Source organism: Periophthalmus magnuspinnatus, chromosome 21 (genome assembly GCF_009829125.3).
Source record: "Periophthalmus magnuspinnatus isolate fPerMag1 chromosome 21, fPerMag1.2.pri, whole genome shotgun sequence".
NCBI classification, from domain to species: Eukaryota; Metazoa; Chordata; class Actinopteri; order Gobiiformes; family Gobiidae; genus Periophthalmus; species Periophthalmus magnuspinnatus.
In genome coordinates, this window is record NC_047146.1 from 8,119,965 (window position 1) to 8,136,560 (window position 16,596).

A 16,596-nucleotide genomic window follows, 5' to 3' on the forward strand; every position below is an offset into this window, starting at 1 on the left:
TAGCCTGACCTCTAGATTTTTCCCACAATTCAATTAGGTTCTGGGTAATGACTGGGAGCGCTGGAACATATAGTAATTTGGACCCACCGCCAAACTAGAGTGATTGAATTTAAAGGTTTGCCCGAAGCACTGGTGGAATAGGATACACCGTGCTATCGTCTTGGGGCTAGAAAGAGGATCAGGCCGTAGACTTGATGCCTCCACCCACACTCCGGAGCACATACGTATCAACACAGCAGACGCGCACCTATTTTGTCGTTGGGAGACCTTGGTAAATAACATTGCGCGTCCTAGGTGGCCTTGCCGGATTATTGAAAGGAGAGTATTCTGTTCAGCGCAATAAATCTTAATCAGATAAACAGGATAGTGGTCTATGCGTTATCATTTTAAAATATAGGATTTTACATAATAGCATCCTTACTCCTAATGGTTCATGACATTTTATATGCTTTGGGAAATACTCATGGGCAAAAGTCAGTGGTGGCTAAGTCTGGATCAGCTGCCGTTTTGTTTATATGACAATTTGATGGATTGTCCAATATCTAAATAGGGTTTGGAGTTACCTGTGCGTGTTGATGTGATGTGCAGGAATGCCGTCCGAAGCAGTGGCGAGCCAGCGTCCTCTATAAAGGAAGCAATCTGACTTTTGAAGAGGTGACGGAGGACGACATTGGAAATTACACTTGCGAGGTGCAGTTTGGAGGGTTTTTGGTCAGAAGGACGACAGAGCTCATAGTCACCGGTAAGTCTCAAGAGTTTTATTTTATGACAGTGCACACTTTGTAATACGTAGCCATATTTGTGTGTGTTTAAAAAAAACAACTCACAGTTAGTAAGATTTGCGTGTCCCCATGGCAACAGTAGCTCAGTTGGTGTTTGTGTGTTTTTCCACTGATCTGAAGGTTGGCGGTTCGAATCCCGCTCTTGACGTAAGCATCAGTGGTCTGATTCACTGACCCACGGGTTGGCAGTGCGATTCCAGCTCGTTGTGTTCATGGGCAAGACACTTAACCCGCCTCGCCCCAGTGTCTGCGTAGACTAGTGTATGAATGTGTGTGTGAATGTGTGTGGTTTCTTGATGTAAAGCACTTTGAAGGTGGAAAAGAGCAATATAAAATGTGACAATTTACCAAGATTTGACCAGGTTCAACTCTTACTTACTATTTCATCCTGATCATCTAAAATTCAAGTTGAGTTTTCATCACGTCCAGCAAAAATCTAATAGTTGATTGCAGGTTTTATAAAGGCATAGGACAAAATATAAACATTATATTGATTTTTTTTTTTTGTCATAATGTTTGTGTGCATAAAGAAAGTAGCATTTGTGTACAGTACAAGCATTTTAAGCCACAGAATCTGCTCATTCCTGTACATTTCATTGCTCCTGAGTCCTGTTGGGCGCACGTTAGAATGCCCTGTAAAAGTGTTCCAGTTTTTGAAGCTTAAGTAAAAGCCTGCGCGTGATAATGGGGGTATCCATTGCCGCTACACATCGGTGGAGGATACCGCAGTGACATCCCGCTGCTCTGTTAATTGCTGGGGGAAGTCGAACGCTGTGGTCTGGCTTCTATCACTTCTCCCCAGCTCAGCACTTTGCAGCCGGGAGAGCTTCAGTGAAATATTTAAGTCTATAGGCTAAAGCCCCTCACACAGAAAGCTAAAGAGCCAGCACCAAGGTCACAGGATTTACAGTGCTGGCTTGTGCATGGTTTCTATCCATCTCTCACACAGCTGCAGGTGAGCGGAGCGGCCCTAAATGCACCCGTTTGTTGTTTTTCAGCCTGAGTGGACTCCAGAGCTGGGGCCAGGGCTGGATGCTTTTAGCCCCGGTGGTCCAGATGGTCAACTGCTCTGATTAAGGTTAATGAAAGGAGTATAACAGGGAGAAGAAGAAGAGCTGAGTCTAAAAGAAGCAGGCTTAAGGTTATTAGGCAGTAGTGTATTTAAGCGGTTCTGAGTGTTTGAAAACAAAGTAGAGATTGTGACAGAATAAATAGTTTGAAAATAGGAATCATAATACAAGTAGGTATAGTAGGGATGGGACAATAAACAATAATATCGTTTATCGTGATAAAAAGGGTTGACAATAATCATTCGTGGGACGTTTTATATGGTAATCGTGATGATCGCCCGCAAAGATAATCGCCATTATATCACCGGAATGTGCAGAAAAAACAACTTATCCACAGGGAAGTTGAGAGTGGGGGACAAAGGGGTCTGTTGTCCCGTGCCTCAGGGTCTTAGGGGCATAGAATTGGACCCTCTTCCTATTACAGGGGCCCATGTAAGACCTATTGCCCTGGGCCCCCAAATTTTCAGTTGACGGCCCTGCTCATCCATAATATTCTCACTTAAAGTTATAATCATTTATATTCATAACCACTTGAATCGTCATCGTGATAAAAATCATTAATCGCAGTTATTTTGGCCATGATAATCGTCACATAATTTCAGTATCGTCCCCTAAGGTGTAGCATGAGTTGTACAGCAAAAATCATGATTAGGAGTGAGTTTCGAGAACTAAAATCTAGCTTCAGCTCTAATACAAATGTTCTCAGATGTGTATGTCTCCAGCGTCTCTGAACACAACCCATTTCTCTGATAGTTGTGATGTGTTCAGGCCAGGTGTTGGAGTTGATGAGTATCTTGGGCTGGGGTTTATTTGTGCGGTCGGCCATTGCTCTTCTGTGATGTGAGGCTGATAACGTGTGAGGTCGGCAATTCGTTATCGCGCTAAGATCCAACATGAAGATACAGGTTCTTGTACATGGTTCACGGACCAGGCTAAAGTCTCAGCGTGGAGGGGTTTACTAATAACAGTTCAGCATCAGTGTAGCAGATAAGCAGGACCAACACTGGGTTTTAAAGTTGAGGGTAGAGAGCTCATGACTATTTAATGAATAGATAATTATTCAGGTCACAATATCCATAGACTGTATAAAGAAGTGAACTAAGTGAGTGTGATGTCACCTGTAATGTTCGGCTCCAGCCAAATGAAACTCATGAGGCTGCATTATAGGGGCCAATTTGGAGCCGACTTCCATATTAGGAATTCCAAATGTGAGTATCATAGCAACCAAAGAGCCAATCAGCAGTGTGGGCGCTTAGCAATGCTGTCAATCCAAGCAGGAGCGACCTCGGGGAAAGAAGGCGACTGATTTGTCTGTTATTAATGTTCATATCTTGAGTAACAGACACAATTGTAAAATAATAATAATAATAATAAATACATGAGTTATAAATAATAAACACCAGGATCATGTAGAGCGGGATAATACGAACATTTTAAGAACAAAATGGCGAGGTTCACTGCAGCAGTTACAGACAGAGGAGCCACACGTTTTCTAATGTAAAGTGATTTGGAGCCAATGGAGTCGATGGAGCCAGAAGCGCAGCCCATGATCACTTTCTATTTGGAACACGGCAGCTCGCAGTTTAGCTATGTTCATTTATATATACAGTCTATGGCAATATCATAAGGACTGTATGAAGAAGATGTTGATGTTGATTTAAAATACCAGGATCATGTAGAGCAGGTTAATACAAACATTTTAAGACCAAACTGACGAGTCTGACAGCAGCAATTACAGACAGAGGGGCGACAGTTTCTAATGTTAAAGTGATTTGGAGCCAGAATCAATGGAGTCAACAGAGCGCCCATGATCACTTCCCATTTGAAACGCGGTTAGCAGGTTAGCTATGTCCATTGATATATACAGTCTGTGGTAAGGGTGTCCAGTGTCCCGTGTGCCCCTTGTATCCAACTGCTGCTGGCCACACTGTGCACGCTGGTGATTTGTGTGGTGCCGTGTGCATGTTTGTAAATCCGCTCCACGGCTCTAGACCGTCTCCATGACCCCAATGTTCTATAATGACACTGGCTGTAAAACTTTATAGGCTGATAAATGTATTGTATAGCTCATGTTCCAAATACACAATATGGAGGCGGACCTGGGCAGAGGTGAAGCCTACTTTGTATACAAGTAGTACTTTATTATGAATACAAATTTGAAATGGAGGGATTAACTACAACATTTTGTACAACATTTGTAGACCTTAGTGTTCTTGATGGTGGATTAGCTGTCTGCCTTTTTGGGGTTGATGGTGGAAACTGGAGTATTTTAGACCCATCCAGAACATACAAACTCCACACAAAAGGCTTGGGAATAGAACCTGAAACCATCTTGCTGCAAGGTGAAAACGCATAAACACTACCAGTCATACAGAAAACATATATATGAGGTAAGGTAATTAGGGTAATTATGTAGCAAAGAAAAAAAGATAAAGAACACTGCTATTTTTATATATATATATTTTTATATTCAAATCCTCAAAGTACCCACTCTTTTGCTTTGAGTTTTTGTTTTTTTGTTGGTTTTTTTACTACCACATAGTTCCACTGAATGAGAAGGTGTGCCCAAAATTTTAACTTTTTTAAATTTATTTTATTTTATTTTTTTACTACTTTCTACATTTTAGATACATTACCTATATGAAGTAATATATATGAAATTAATAAATAAATAACTAATATTTTTCAACAATGCAAAAGGTGAATACTTTGAGGATTTGAATGTAAAATATATTAAAATATAGTAGAGCGCTTTACCTGTTTCTCTTTACTACATAATTCCATATATCTTACTTCATATATTTGGTGTCTTCTGTATGTGTATAAAATGTAGAAATTAATAAAAAAAACACTGAATGCGAGTGCGTGTCCAAACTTTTGCCTGGCAGTGTATCTGTACATGTCTCATTCATTGGCTAAATGACAAGAACCTTTTGCTTCTACTAACTTAGAGCTAATATTAAAAACACAAACATTTATTCACTGTCACATTTGATAAGACTAGTGAATTTTCGTAACACTTGTTTGTATTTGGATGCTTTAAAAATGCAAACCACTTTGCATCTACCTGCATCCAGCCTCATCCGTGCACTGTACAGCCTCCCTCCTTGCGTATTGCTGCTTATATTGTTCCCAACATACACCTGCAGTGTTGAGGTAGACGCATGTTTTCTATAATGAAACATCAATAAGTCATCAGAACACAGAAAGTAATTTTGGTTGACAGCCACCTTGCTATGCTCGGCTGCTTGAATCCTGCAGAGAAATCTCCAGCCTTGTGTGTGTATGTGCGTGCGTGTGTGTGTGTGTGTGTGTGTGTGTGTGTGTTTGTCTGCGTGCTCCCCATTTGAACCATTTACATAAAGAACATCATCTAATACGAAGTTAATGTAGTGCTCTCCAAAGACTCCATGTGTGATTGACCTCTTTTCTTCCACATTTGTTTGATAACTTGTTAGCCGTATAAAAAGCATTTGTGTTGAGAAAAATACGCCAATTGTGCCTCAATAACTCAGCAGCGCTCGCTATAAAAATGTGCCCATTCTTTATCACTAGAGCATTTTGCCTGATTACAATAGCAGTTAGATGGCTATTCTTTAACGCCGGAGTATCCCACTAGAACCGTTTTGGGCCCGTTCTGGCTTTGGGCTCATTTGCTTTAATAAACCTACACATCATCATCCCCTCAAGTGGGCGTGAGATTACCCACTTTTTATCAGGGCCTGTAAAAACTGACATTGCCTCTGCCTAAAGCATAAAAAGGAAAAAAAAGTGTAGTTTTGTTTGATAGGGCAAAGAGGATGAATGGGGTTGTTAAGTTTAACTGATCTGAAATATAAGGCAATAGACACTGGCCTGTAGCGTGACCCGCGCAGTGCCGCATTTTGCACCTGCGTCTTCAAGCTCTGACTGGGCCACGCCATGTAACAGCCCCCATTACAGAGGGGGATGGAGAGGACGGGCGCGGAGCGATGGGCCAGGGTCAGCAGTGTAATAGAGGTTAACTATGGGCATAAACACAGCAGCCCAGTTCTGAAAGCACCTTAATCAAGAGTTGATACTAGGCGGCTTAATAGAAATGTAGAGGAAACACTGACCCCACTGCCCTCATTTCATGTACTCTCACTTTATGACCTGGGCGCTACATCTGTACAATATGCTACAATTTATGAACATACAAGAAATACAGGGAAAATAAATGGAAGTATTTTTTATCTTAGTAGAAGATTCCTAAGTGACAACCAGCACTGCCTGAGTGTCCATTAATCCAGGGTAAAATGGATTGTGGCCCGTAATAGCGCTTATACCGGAAAATATATATTAAAAAAAAAAAAAAAAAACTGGAACAAAGAGGGGCATGTAGGGCTGTGCTATAATGATAAAACTGAAATGCTGAAAGACACAACCCTGCTTATATTTTCATATCTTCTTTTTGCAGCTTTTTCTCATTGTTTTTATGCTTAATGGTGTAATAGACAGTATCCTTTATTCTCCCTTTACTTTTTTACATTTTCTAAAATTAGTTTTACTGGTTTAAAAGCTAAATTAATGTAAACACAATAAAAAAGCGTATATGGTGGTGTTTTATTACGCCCCCTACTAAAGTTCTGTTGTACAGTTTTGCTTAGACGGTGGAGTGTTGTCCTTAAACATCTGACGCTCTGTCTGCTACGGAAGTAATATACTGAAATGTGCATCCGATAGTGGCGTCCTATCACTAAAGTTCATTGTAATGTCTATCTGAACGCTCTCACTTCAGTTTGATGGTCCTCTCAGGCCTCATTCGTGGCTTATGATCTTTACGCTGCAATATTGTAACGGCAGAAAAGCACTGGATTCAGCTGACGTATACTGCCCCCTCTGCATTCTGTATGCACAACATATTATACAGACCAGAAAAGGACGAAGGAAACAAGGGAGTGAAAAAGACTGATAACGGAGAGGCGGAGAGAGAGAGAGAGAAAGAGAAAGAGAGAGACGTGACTGAAAGAATGAATAAGACAAAGTGGTGGCTTCTCCTGTATCTTATCTGTATTCGTGTCCAGTGTTCCCAGCACAAACAGTGTGTCCGGGCCCATAAACACACTATTATCCCGGTGTTTATCACACTGCACATTACCGTTTGCCTCTGTCCGACTTACTGTAATGGAGTCGTTTGGTTTGATGGATGCCTCAGGCGTGGCTTTCTATCTATGGCTCGTATTATACCTCGCCCGGGCCGGCACGCGCTCGCCTGCTCCTTTGCAAATGTCTGTGTGCTCATTCACCAGAGCCCTGAGCTGGTGATTGAGGTTATGGCCAATGTAAATGTACCATTTGGCACCGAGAATTGGAGGTGCAGAGGGCAAGAGGAAGTGGAGGGGAAGAGAAGGAATAGTCTGCTTCACTGCAACTTGTGTTCATGTAAGAGCAGCACTTTACTTTTAAAACCAAACAATTAGAGAGCGGATTACAGCGCTCTGCTTCCACTTATCAGTTTATTTTATTATTTGTTCATTTGAAATGTTAAATCTAAATCTAATTAATGCTTCACTTTTCACAGCCTAAACAGAGTGAAGATGCACAAACCACACATGACCTTTTCAAGTTCATGCCTGTGAATAATTGTCTTCTAAAGCTGCAGAGGTAAAGCTTTTAAAACTCACATTACTTGGCATGAAAATATAAAAAAGTCTCGAATGTCTGAAAATGGTCAAATCTTCATTAGTTTAATTAGTTTAATTTAGCATCTCCACAGAGGCCTGTGTTCACTCTCACATCACTGACGTCTTTTCAGTGATCTGTAAACTCCAGGTGCACGTGTTACTCTTGCTGTAGTCGTCTATTTATGTTCCCATCACAAATGAGATGCCAGATAATGATGTATATCCTTAAAATCTACAAAAATGACATATTTCCTTCTGTGTGTTAAAAACGGCAAGTATTTACCCGCTGGTCAACACTAAACCAATGAAATGTCAGAAAAGTGTTAATGCCGCCTAACACTGCTTCTGATCACCTTTACAGTCAATCTTTTTTTTAGCCAATCGCTGTGTCTAATCCCTCGTCTCAGTCTTGTTTACTTCTCAAAATAAAGGAAAAACTTTGCAGCTCCTCTGAATGAGACGAGAGAGTCTGATCTGTCACCGCTGCTGCGACTCAGTAAAATAATGAGCCCTGTTACACTGACAGTAACTAACAGCGTTACAGCAGAGGAAAGATTACTCACTATTGATCAAATTAACGCTGTTACTAACGCCGTTATAGTTAAATGGGATTATTCTCAGCACTGCTTAACACTGACTTAACCCAGTAACGTAAAGTCCAGAATGTACCAGAATGCCATCATTAGTCCAAAATGATCAGGTCTCCCTTCTCTCTGTCTGATGGTGGGACACCCACTTGCATACAGTATTTGTAATCAGTCTGTGTTATGGAAGTAGTTGTGAGGTGATCTAGGACATGTTCTCATTGCAGTAAAAGGCTCCTTGTGTAGGTCACCTTGAGCAGCATGAAGACTTGACAGCCTTGTAAAACGTTAGTGCCTGGCTCACAGAGCAGTGTCTGTGTGTCTGTCTGTTTATTTGGCCTGAGCTTTAGGCTGGAGCTCTACCTGACCAGCTGGTGCAATAACTGCAGGGATGCAACACCAGGAAAGAGAGGAGTCCACACCTCCCCCGTGCGTTTCCCTGTGCTGTTCATCACACCAGAGCCAGAGAGAGCCAGCGATTAGTGCAGATATAATCCCACAGACCAGAGAGAGGAGCAAGTGAGTGAGATAACACAAAATAAGATAGTTTTACCCCTGTCTCAAAGAATCACTATTGTATATACACTGTAACAACAAGCATCTTGAGTGTGTCATTTTACTTAGTCAGGTACGCTGAGTTATATTATAGACATTTAGGACGTAACTTATGTCAAATACTTTGGGTTGGTCCAAAGTTATTCCTCACTTTCCCAGTGTATAACATCCTAATAATTCATCACGAATAATTTATTTGTTAAGTTTATTAGCTTGTTTCACAATTTTCAGAGGCACAAGCAGAGTTTGGCACTCATGGTAATGCTAACAACCATTAGCATGCTAATAGCACATTTCCTGTCTGAGAATACAACCATAAAAGCTTCTGCCAAATTTTGGCAAAAAAAACACAGTTTTAAGAGTCAACAAAAGTCATTATTTAAAAAAGTAATTTTAAATCAAATGAAAAATGAAGACATTTAATAAATGTCTGTATTGTCTGGAGTCATCGGGGAGATGTTTTTTACAGTGCATGTCTGAGCCGGTGTCATTTACTGCGCTCCCCATGTGTCACGGTCATGCTAAACACAGTGTGTCCGGACACATACAGTACTCGTCCTTGGGGATCACATGATGGAATCACACCTGAGATAAGTGTTACTCCAGAGGCTGACTCCTCCTACACATCCAGACGGCTCTGCTGCAGTTACATCACTCACAGCATGACGGCCCCCTGCACACCCTAAAGACCTGTGCAGAAAACGCCGCTGCCTTATATATGGCAACGCATTTATCAGCCTTTGTAGAGATAGGCTGAGGAAGGATCTTCAATCTTCCATTTATTTTAGACAAAAGTGAATATAACAAATATATTATATTACTTGGACACTACAGTCAAGGTGCTTCCAGTAAGAGACGTCTGTGTGTCAGTCTCCAGGGATTATTTCAACTCTGCTCATATTTGCAGTGTTTAACAGGGGTCTGATCGTTGTTTCTTGTTCTTTATTTTAAGGGCTATATGAGACAAGCAGATGATACTGTACTGCGGAACATTGCAATCAAAACATTAATATCTCCATGACGAACCCTCTGCCAGAAAGGTTACATAGTGCACCTTTAAGTGAAATCATGACCATATAGGGAATTATTTCTATTGACAACCTTTCGGAAGGCAGCCATTTTGAACCAGAAATAATCAGGATACAGATGTCACCGTTTGCACTTTCTGTTAATTTATTCATCCTTGCAGTTGCTATAAAACGTTAGCATAGCAGTGAAGGGTGGGACACAATGGCTCATTAGCTTAAGGTCAGCCATAACTTGCTTTCATTAACTAATCTCTCACTGGGTGTCTCCGTTAGCCACCCTCGCCCTTCTCCACCTCCTTTCTTCAACTCTCTTCATCACTATTCACCAGCTGTCCTCCAGGACTGCAGGCAGGCCAGGGTTCACATTGTTTTAATTCAATTAAAATTGACATCAATCTGTATGTGACGAATGAAATTTACATCCCGCACAATTAATCTATTCTGACCTCCACCGCTCCACCCACACAGACCCTCAATCTCTGCTTATTACCATTATCGGCCCCGTGAGCTGGCACTACTGCACAAGTGAAATGGAAATCATAATTCTGTATTTTGAAGGCGTTTGAAGTGTAGGTCAATAATTAAACAGTGTTGAACCACAGAGGAGCTCCGCACATCTATGTCAAACTTGTCCATGTCAAACTTATTTATAAAACAAATTTAAAACAACCACAGGTGACCAAAGTGTACAAACAAAACAATACAATTTTAAAATTACAAGTTAAAAGTTCAATATTAAAGCTAATAAAAACGCTACTACATAAAATGACCTGGTCTCCATTGAATTAAAGCCAAAGCAAAAAAGTGTGTGTTTTAGTTTAGTCTTAAACTCCTCCACAGCCTGAGCGGAGCAGACATGAAGAGGCTGTTCCAAAGTTTAGGGACCGCCACTGAAAAGGCTCGTCTCCTCTGGACACGAGCCCGGACTTGGGAACAACCAGGAGGAGCTGATCTGCAGATCTAAGAACTCTGGAAGGAGAGTCAGGCTGCAGCAGCTTAGACAGGTGCAGCGGTGCCAATGAGTTCAAACTGTAAAAACAACCAGGAACATTTTCAACTTTATCCTAAATGCTGCTGCTACCGCTTTTGTTTCATGACACAGGATCAGGTCTTTTCAAACTGGTCCCGATTTTCACTGTAAACGCTGCAGCCTCTCATTTGTTAATAATAAATGTGATGCAACGATTGTGACAAAGGCATGCAAAAGTTTAGTAAGTGAAGAAAAAACTTGGGGTCACAAACATCCTGAGCTTCACGAGTAATTGTAACCTAAGACTCGGACTGGTATATTTATATTTAATCATAGGAACACATGTCCTAACTTGGACTCACTCAATTTACTCAGTTTATCCTCATGGGCTACAAGCTAATGCTAATTTGTGGTGACCTCATTTGATTTGGATGATGGACTTTTACGTTGGAACACCCACTTCGAATGCAAACGACAACTCAAGTCCAAGAGCTACAGTGAAAAAGTTGGTCAGTACATCCTATTACTTCTCCCCACGATGAGTATCCTAACCTGTTCTCCAGCTGGTGCTTTGGATCCCGTGGTATCCGTGCGAACAGAAGGAGGTACTGTAGTCGATCAGTGCAGTGTTGGCTGTAGTTCCCATGACAGGATATGAAGAGGCTGAAGGTCACTGTGGCGGCTCTAAATAACCCACTCATTATACATGTCCTTAAGAAAAGAACACTCCAGAAACCCTCCTACCAATTAAAAGATAAGAATATGACCATTAAGCAGCAGTGGCGAAGGTGACAGGAAGCAGAAAGGGTGTCAGACATTGCACTTGTAACTATAGACACAGTTTTCTTTTACAAATCCTATTTTACTGAACTAATCAAAGGTTATAATCATGCATTTGGGCAGCTCTATTCAAACGTGGCGTACGGCTGATGTTCTGTGTTGGGTCTGACGCTCGAGGCTGTAGGTCGACAGGGTACAAAGAAGTAGAAGTAGACAGAAGTGGACAAAGAAGTAGATATACTCGTGCAGATTGTGAGGTGCACATACCGACCATGTTGAATTTAAAGGTTTACATTGTGTTATTACTTTTCTGTTTCATGCTTTCCCCCAACACAATCTGTAAAAGTTTTTTTTTTATTTTTTATATATCACTGTAGCGTTGTTTTTTGTGTTTTTTATGTTTTATTACGTTATGGCGCCATTTCATCAACACTTTATATTCGAGTTCTGACTTGTGAAACCCACAGTATTGGGAATAATACTTCAAAATTGAATGTATTTACTTACAAAATACTGAATAACCGTCTTAAATTGTGTTTTGTCTCATATTCCATTACATTTTCCAATCAGAGTAGTGAAAACAGAACTTTACCGACCATTACAGTGTAAAAAAAACAACATAGCATTAAAACAGCTTCATGTTTGTTGCTCCGTTTATTATGCATTTATTATAGGAAGCTGAATTCTGACTACTTTATGATGAACACACAAACACACGATAAGTCTGTACGTAAGAGCAACAAAGCTATAGAAACTTCAGAGCTGCACAAGGACACGATCAACTCCTCAAATCCCTTGAATAGTGTGACTCATATGCGACACATATTTAACACCGCTCAACTTATTATAGATTAACCAAATTCCTACTTCTTATGGTTTTGGCTGTTTCTATTCTGATCCTAACCCTATTGTGAGCACACAGTTAGCCTGAATCTGTCTTTTGTATACTTTTCCATGCTCTTGAGCCTCGCGGTGTGTGACTTACTCCCTTGTCTGGCCAGCTGTGATAAATGAATAGCACAGTTTGGCTCCACCTGTTCCACCCTGAAGCCAGTTGCCACTTTTGGTCACGCAGGTGTAGGTGAGAGCGGTAGAGAAGGGACACCGGAAGAGGCAGATGACGAGCTCGAGAGTTGCCGCCTGCCGCTTTAATAATAATGATATTTTTGATCACAGTGGCAGAGACGGGGCGATGACTGGTTTAAGTGACATGGTGCCAGCAGGTATGTGGGCTGAAGTGTGGCTGCTGTTATGTTGCTGATGAATGTCTTATCAGAACAGGACTATATTTCTTTGATTTCAAATATCATAAACTATTAGATGAAGATTTCTTTTTCAGTTCACTGTAAGATAAAACATTTTTGTTGAAGGATCTGCCCTGGAAATGTTCTAACTTTGTCATTAAACGAATCTACTTTGCCTTTAATTAATCAAACATGCATCCTTGCTATGAATGCGCTCCCCATTCCACAGATCTAACCTTGTAACGTGGCTTGGTGGCGTCACTGTGTCCATGGAGATGAGGAGCAAAAGTTCAATGCCAAAGGATTAAAATCTCCATGGAAACAAGCAGATGGCAGACCCTCTACCAAAAGAGTTGCATAGTGCATCTTGACGCTCAAGTATTTTTCCCAGAACTATGATTGCTGCGTTTTAGGCGACGTCACAACATTTTATAGACTTTTTAATACAGGCGGGGAGCAGTTGAATGAGTATTTCGCTGTAGTACGGAGAGTTCTGGGGTCTAAAGGTTAAAAGAAATGGTCAGAGTGAACATTTTCATGGCAAAATACAATTTAATCAACGGGGAAAACTACCAGTAGCTCTTGTCCTCCATCTGAGAGTGAAGACATGATCACATCTAGAATCTGAAAACGCAACAATAGGATCGAGGATATAGGGTCTATATATTTAGCATTGCAGGTTAGGGCGCTCCGTGGGTACTTGTAGTCTGGATAGTCTTACTCAAAAGTAGGTCAGTGCCATTGTTCAACCCTAACTTTTCTTTTTCTTTTCCTCAGAATAATATGAAATGACATCTCCTCTTTACTCCCACTTCCCCCTACAGTTAGCCTTCCCACTGCTACACGTGGTTTCTTCAGTAGTTGCTCCGTACAATGGGAGGTAGACAGGTAATTACTGTGGGCAAGCGCTTTTTCCCTTTGTCTGTGCAGATTATTTATATTCTCTATCACGAAACTGTTGCCATTCTGTCTTTCTCCGCCGCGTTCACCGGTTATTTTTAAGCTCGCTTTAATAACACAATGCAATGACAAGAGATTTCAGACAGAAGTGAGAAAAGTATAAAAAAAAAAACTATGATAACTTTTAGATTCCCATTATCCAAGTAAAAGAAAGGAAACGCTACACAGCTGGATTTCCTAGTGTTACTTAATGCACTGTCTGTCCGCAAACTGTTGTATAATATAGTCGTTCTTATAGCGCGAAGAGACGGCGTAGTTGTTTAGAGTGGCTCAGTGAAGTAGACGTTATGCTAATTAACTGCGCGCATCAGATGAATTCTGCGTGACCTCTGACCTCTCAAAGCAGTTCGAGGCTTTCCTTTTTAATTAGGTAGAAAGGGAAAAATCTATTAGCGCGTTCAGAATGAGCTGAGTTCGAAATGAGGGACCTTCCCGTGTTCATAGTGATGCCATTTTTGTCCTTTTGTTTAATAAGTAAAAGTAAAACACTGCTGTTATGACAACTACTACTAGCACCTGCCTGCGCTAATGCTATTACAGATGCGGGGGGACAATACAATCGCTAGAATTGCTATTACTTTTAGCGCCGCGGGCAACCACAGTGGAGCGTCTGGGGACTTTGAGGCAGGATCGTGTTCGCGACTCGCCTGCTGAGTGTTTGTGTTGATGGAGGAAACAGGAGAGCCCAGAGAAAGCCGATCTAGACACGAGGAGAACGTGCAAACTCCGCAAACGGAGGCTCAACATGGTCCTGGAATCCTGAACGACAACCACACTTTCCACGGGATTAATAGATTTTTCATAGTGCCAGATCGCAGTTTCATTTTTATCACGATTCATGCACATTTTGTAGTTTTCTGTCTTACGCACAGACAGACACACACGCCTTACTGTGATTGGTTAAATCCATGTGTCAGTCAGTGTTTGAGGCTAACTGGGGTTTGCAAAAAAGTGTGTTTGAGCAGACAAATGTGTTCAATGGAGAAATAGTGACTCATATTAGCACCGAAAAGGGTGAGTGTTACAAGAGATTCGATTTTTCTCACCATATCGTCCTATTAAAACCTAGGTGACAATAGCTCAGTTGGTAAAATGTTTGTCCGCAGATCCTAAGGTTGGCGGTTCGAGTCCCACCCTTAGCATAAACATCATTGGTTGAGCCAGATCCACTGTTTCCTTGGTATAAACCGCCTTGAGTGTGTAAAATGTGTATTACAACTCCAAAAACTGTAACCTTCTATTCAGCTGCATCCCATTTTTCAACAGGCCTTTTTGTCGTTCCATATTTTTAATCATTGCAGTGATATTAGCCTATTCAACAACATCCCCTTGTGTTTGCGTGCAGCATCTGTACTCCGTGGTCCATTTGTAATCTCTTCATCTGCTCTAATGGTGGGCCCGGGGCTCCGAGCCACAGCTGATGTCAACATATTGTGCCACACTGAAGCATAGTGTTTGTTTCTAATCCATAACACACAACCGACCAAGCCAGTGTGATCCTTTGATGGAGGATCATAGACGTGCACTAGAAAACCTCTTTACTGACTCTGGTGTAATAGCCAATCTATTTCCCAATACCTCCCATTGCTTCTCAGGCATATCAGTAGTTAGTATAATGCCCAGTGATGAATAAAAGAGCGTTCATGTAATGTTTTATTTATTTGAACACTAGGGAAACGCATGCCCCTAGTTTAAGTCTCATCATAATCTCTTTGCGATAAAACACAGTCAATTTTTAATATGGTCGGGCCAAAATTCAACGGGGAAGCGTCTGCGGAATGATTAATTCAAACTGTCTTACTTTCACGGAGGAATATTTGTTTACTAATGAGCTCAAGTTCATGCAAGGATGGCCCTACTTCTAAAATAGGAGGGGGGGCACTTTTTTGTGTGTTGTTTTGCCTGAATGCTTTACCGTTTCTCCGCCGTTGTAATGCAGAACGCGGGCGAAGGCAGATGTGAGACTGCAGAGCTCCACAAATGCACTCGTTTTCTCACAAGCGTGTCTCCTGGCATCTGGGGCGTCTTACTAGGATAACATGTTACATAATTAGCACCAAATTAACACTTAATTAAGCGGGCCGTGTAGAGAGGGTGGGGACGGGCTGTCAGAGGATTTATAACTCGCATTGGGGCTGCTAACTCCACCTGCGTAAAAGACAGATTACTGTTTAGATCCAGGAGTGTTTTAATGGATTCTGTGCCATTTTGAGATATGGACTGGAGCGGTTAACTATAGAGCAAATTATTCTTTGTAACAGTGGGTTGCAACCTGAGCTAGAATTTTTGAGTTCATGGGACTTTTACTATTTTAAGTCTTGACAAAAGGCTGTTGTATTATTTTTTCTTCTTCTTTTCTTATGTTGGTCGAGTTCTGTGCATACATATCTGTCTTTGTCAATAGCAGCGGTTCCCAAACTGTGGATCATGGAGTGTCACAGGGGCCAGATTTTTGAGGGGAAAAAAGAAAATTGACATGTGGGACTGTAAATTCAACCCAAAAGTCTTCACTCTTGTGTTTAAGGGCACTCAGTCTTTCTTTCTTTCTTTTTTTCTTTCTTCTTTATTTGTCAGGGACCATGTACAAATTCATTAATCTGAGATGATTTGTACCAGATTTAGACACTGCTACTTTCCATGTGCAGTCCCTGGGCAAATGAACACACAGTAAGAATACACATTTCATTAAAACTGCTTTATAAGAAAACAGTTCATCATTAACATTAGCAGTAATATATAATAAAATGTCACCAACACACACGTTTCCTACAGTCCGTACAGATGTGTTCCATGTCTATAATGTTTTATTTTTTCAGACAATATTAATTTTATATGTAATCGTCTTAAGAAATTATTATTATCTTATATTACAATAATTTAATGGTGCAAAGGGAGAAAGGATGTGCCAAACCTCTGCTTACTACATGTGTTTTGCTTGTTAGGATTGACAAGAGCAGATCTTTTAGTTTATTTTGATA

General features: G+C 40.9%; 1 protein-coding gene across 4 annotated transcripts in view; it reads left to right on the forward strand.

Moving 5' to 3' along the window:
- The window catches only part of il1rapl1a (interleukin 1 receptor accessory protein-like 1a), a 215,128-nt gene that overhangs the window by 127,066 nt on the left and 71,466 nt on the right, over nucleotides 1–16,596 (forward strand). For all 4 annotated transcript variants that reach the window (XM_055230656.1, XM_055230657.1, XM_033987092.2 and 1 more), the window contains one exon: nucleotides 589–742. In XM_055230656.1, the coding sequence (XP_055086631.1) occupies nucleotides 589–742 (154 nt within the window). The remainder of the gene's footprint in view (nucleotides 1–588; nucleotides 743–16,596) is intronic.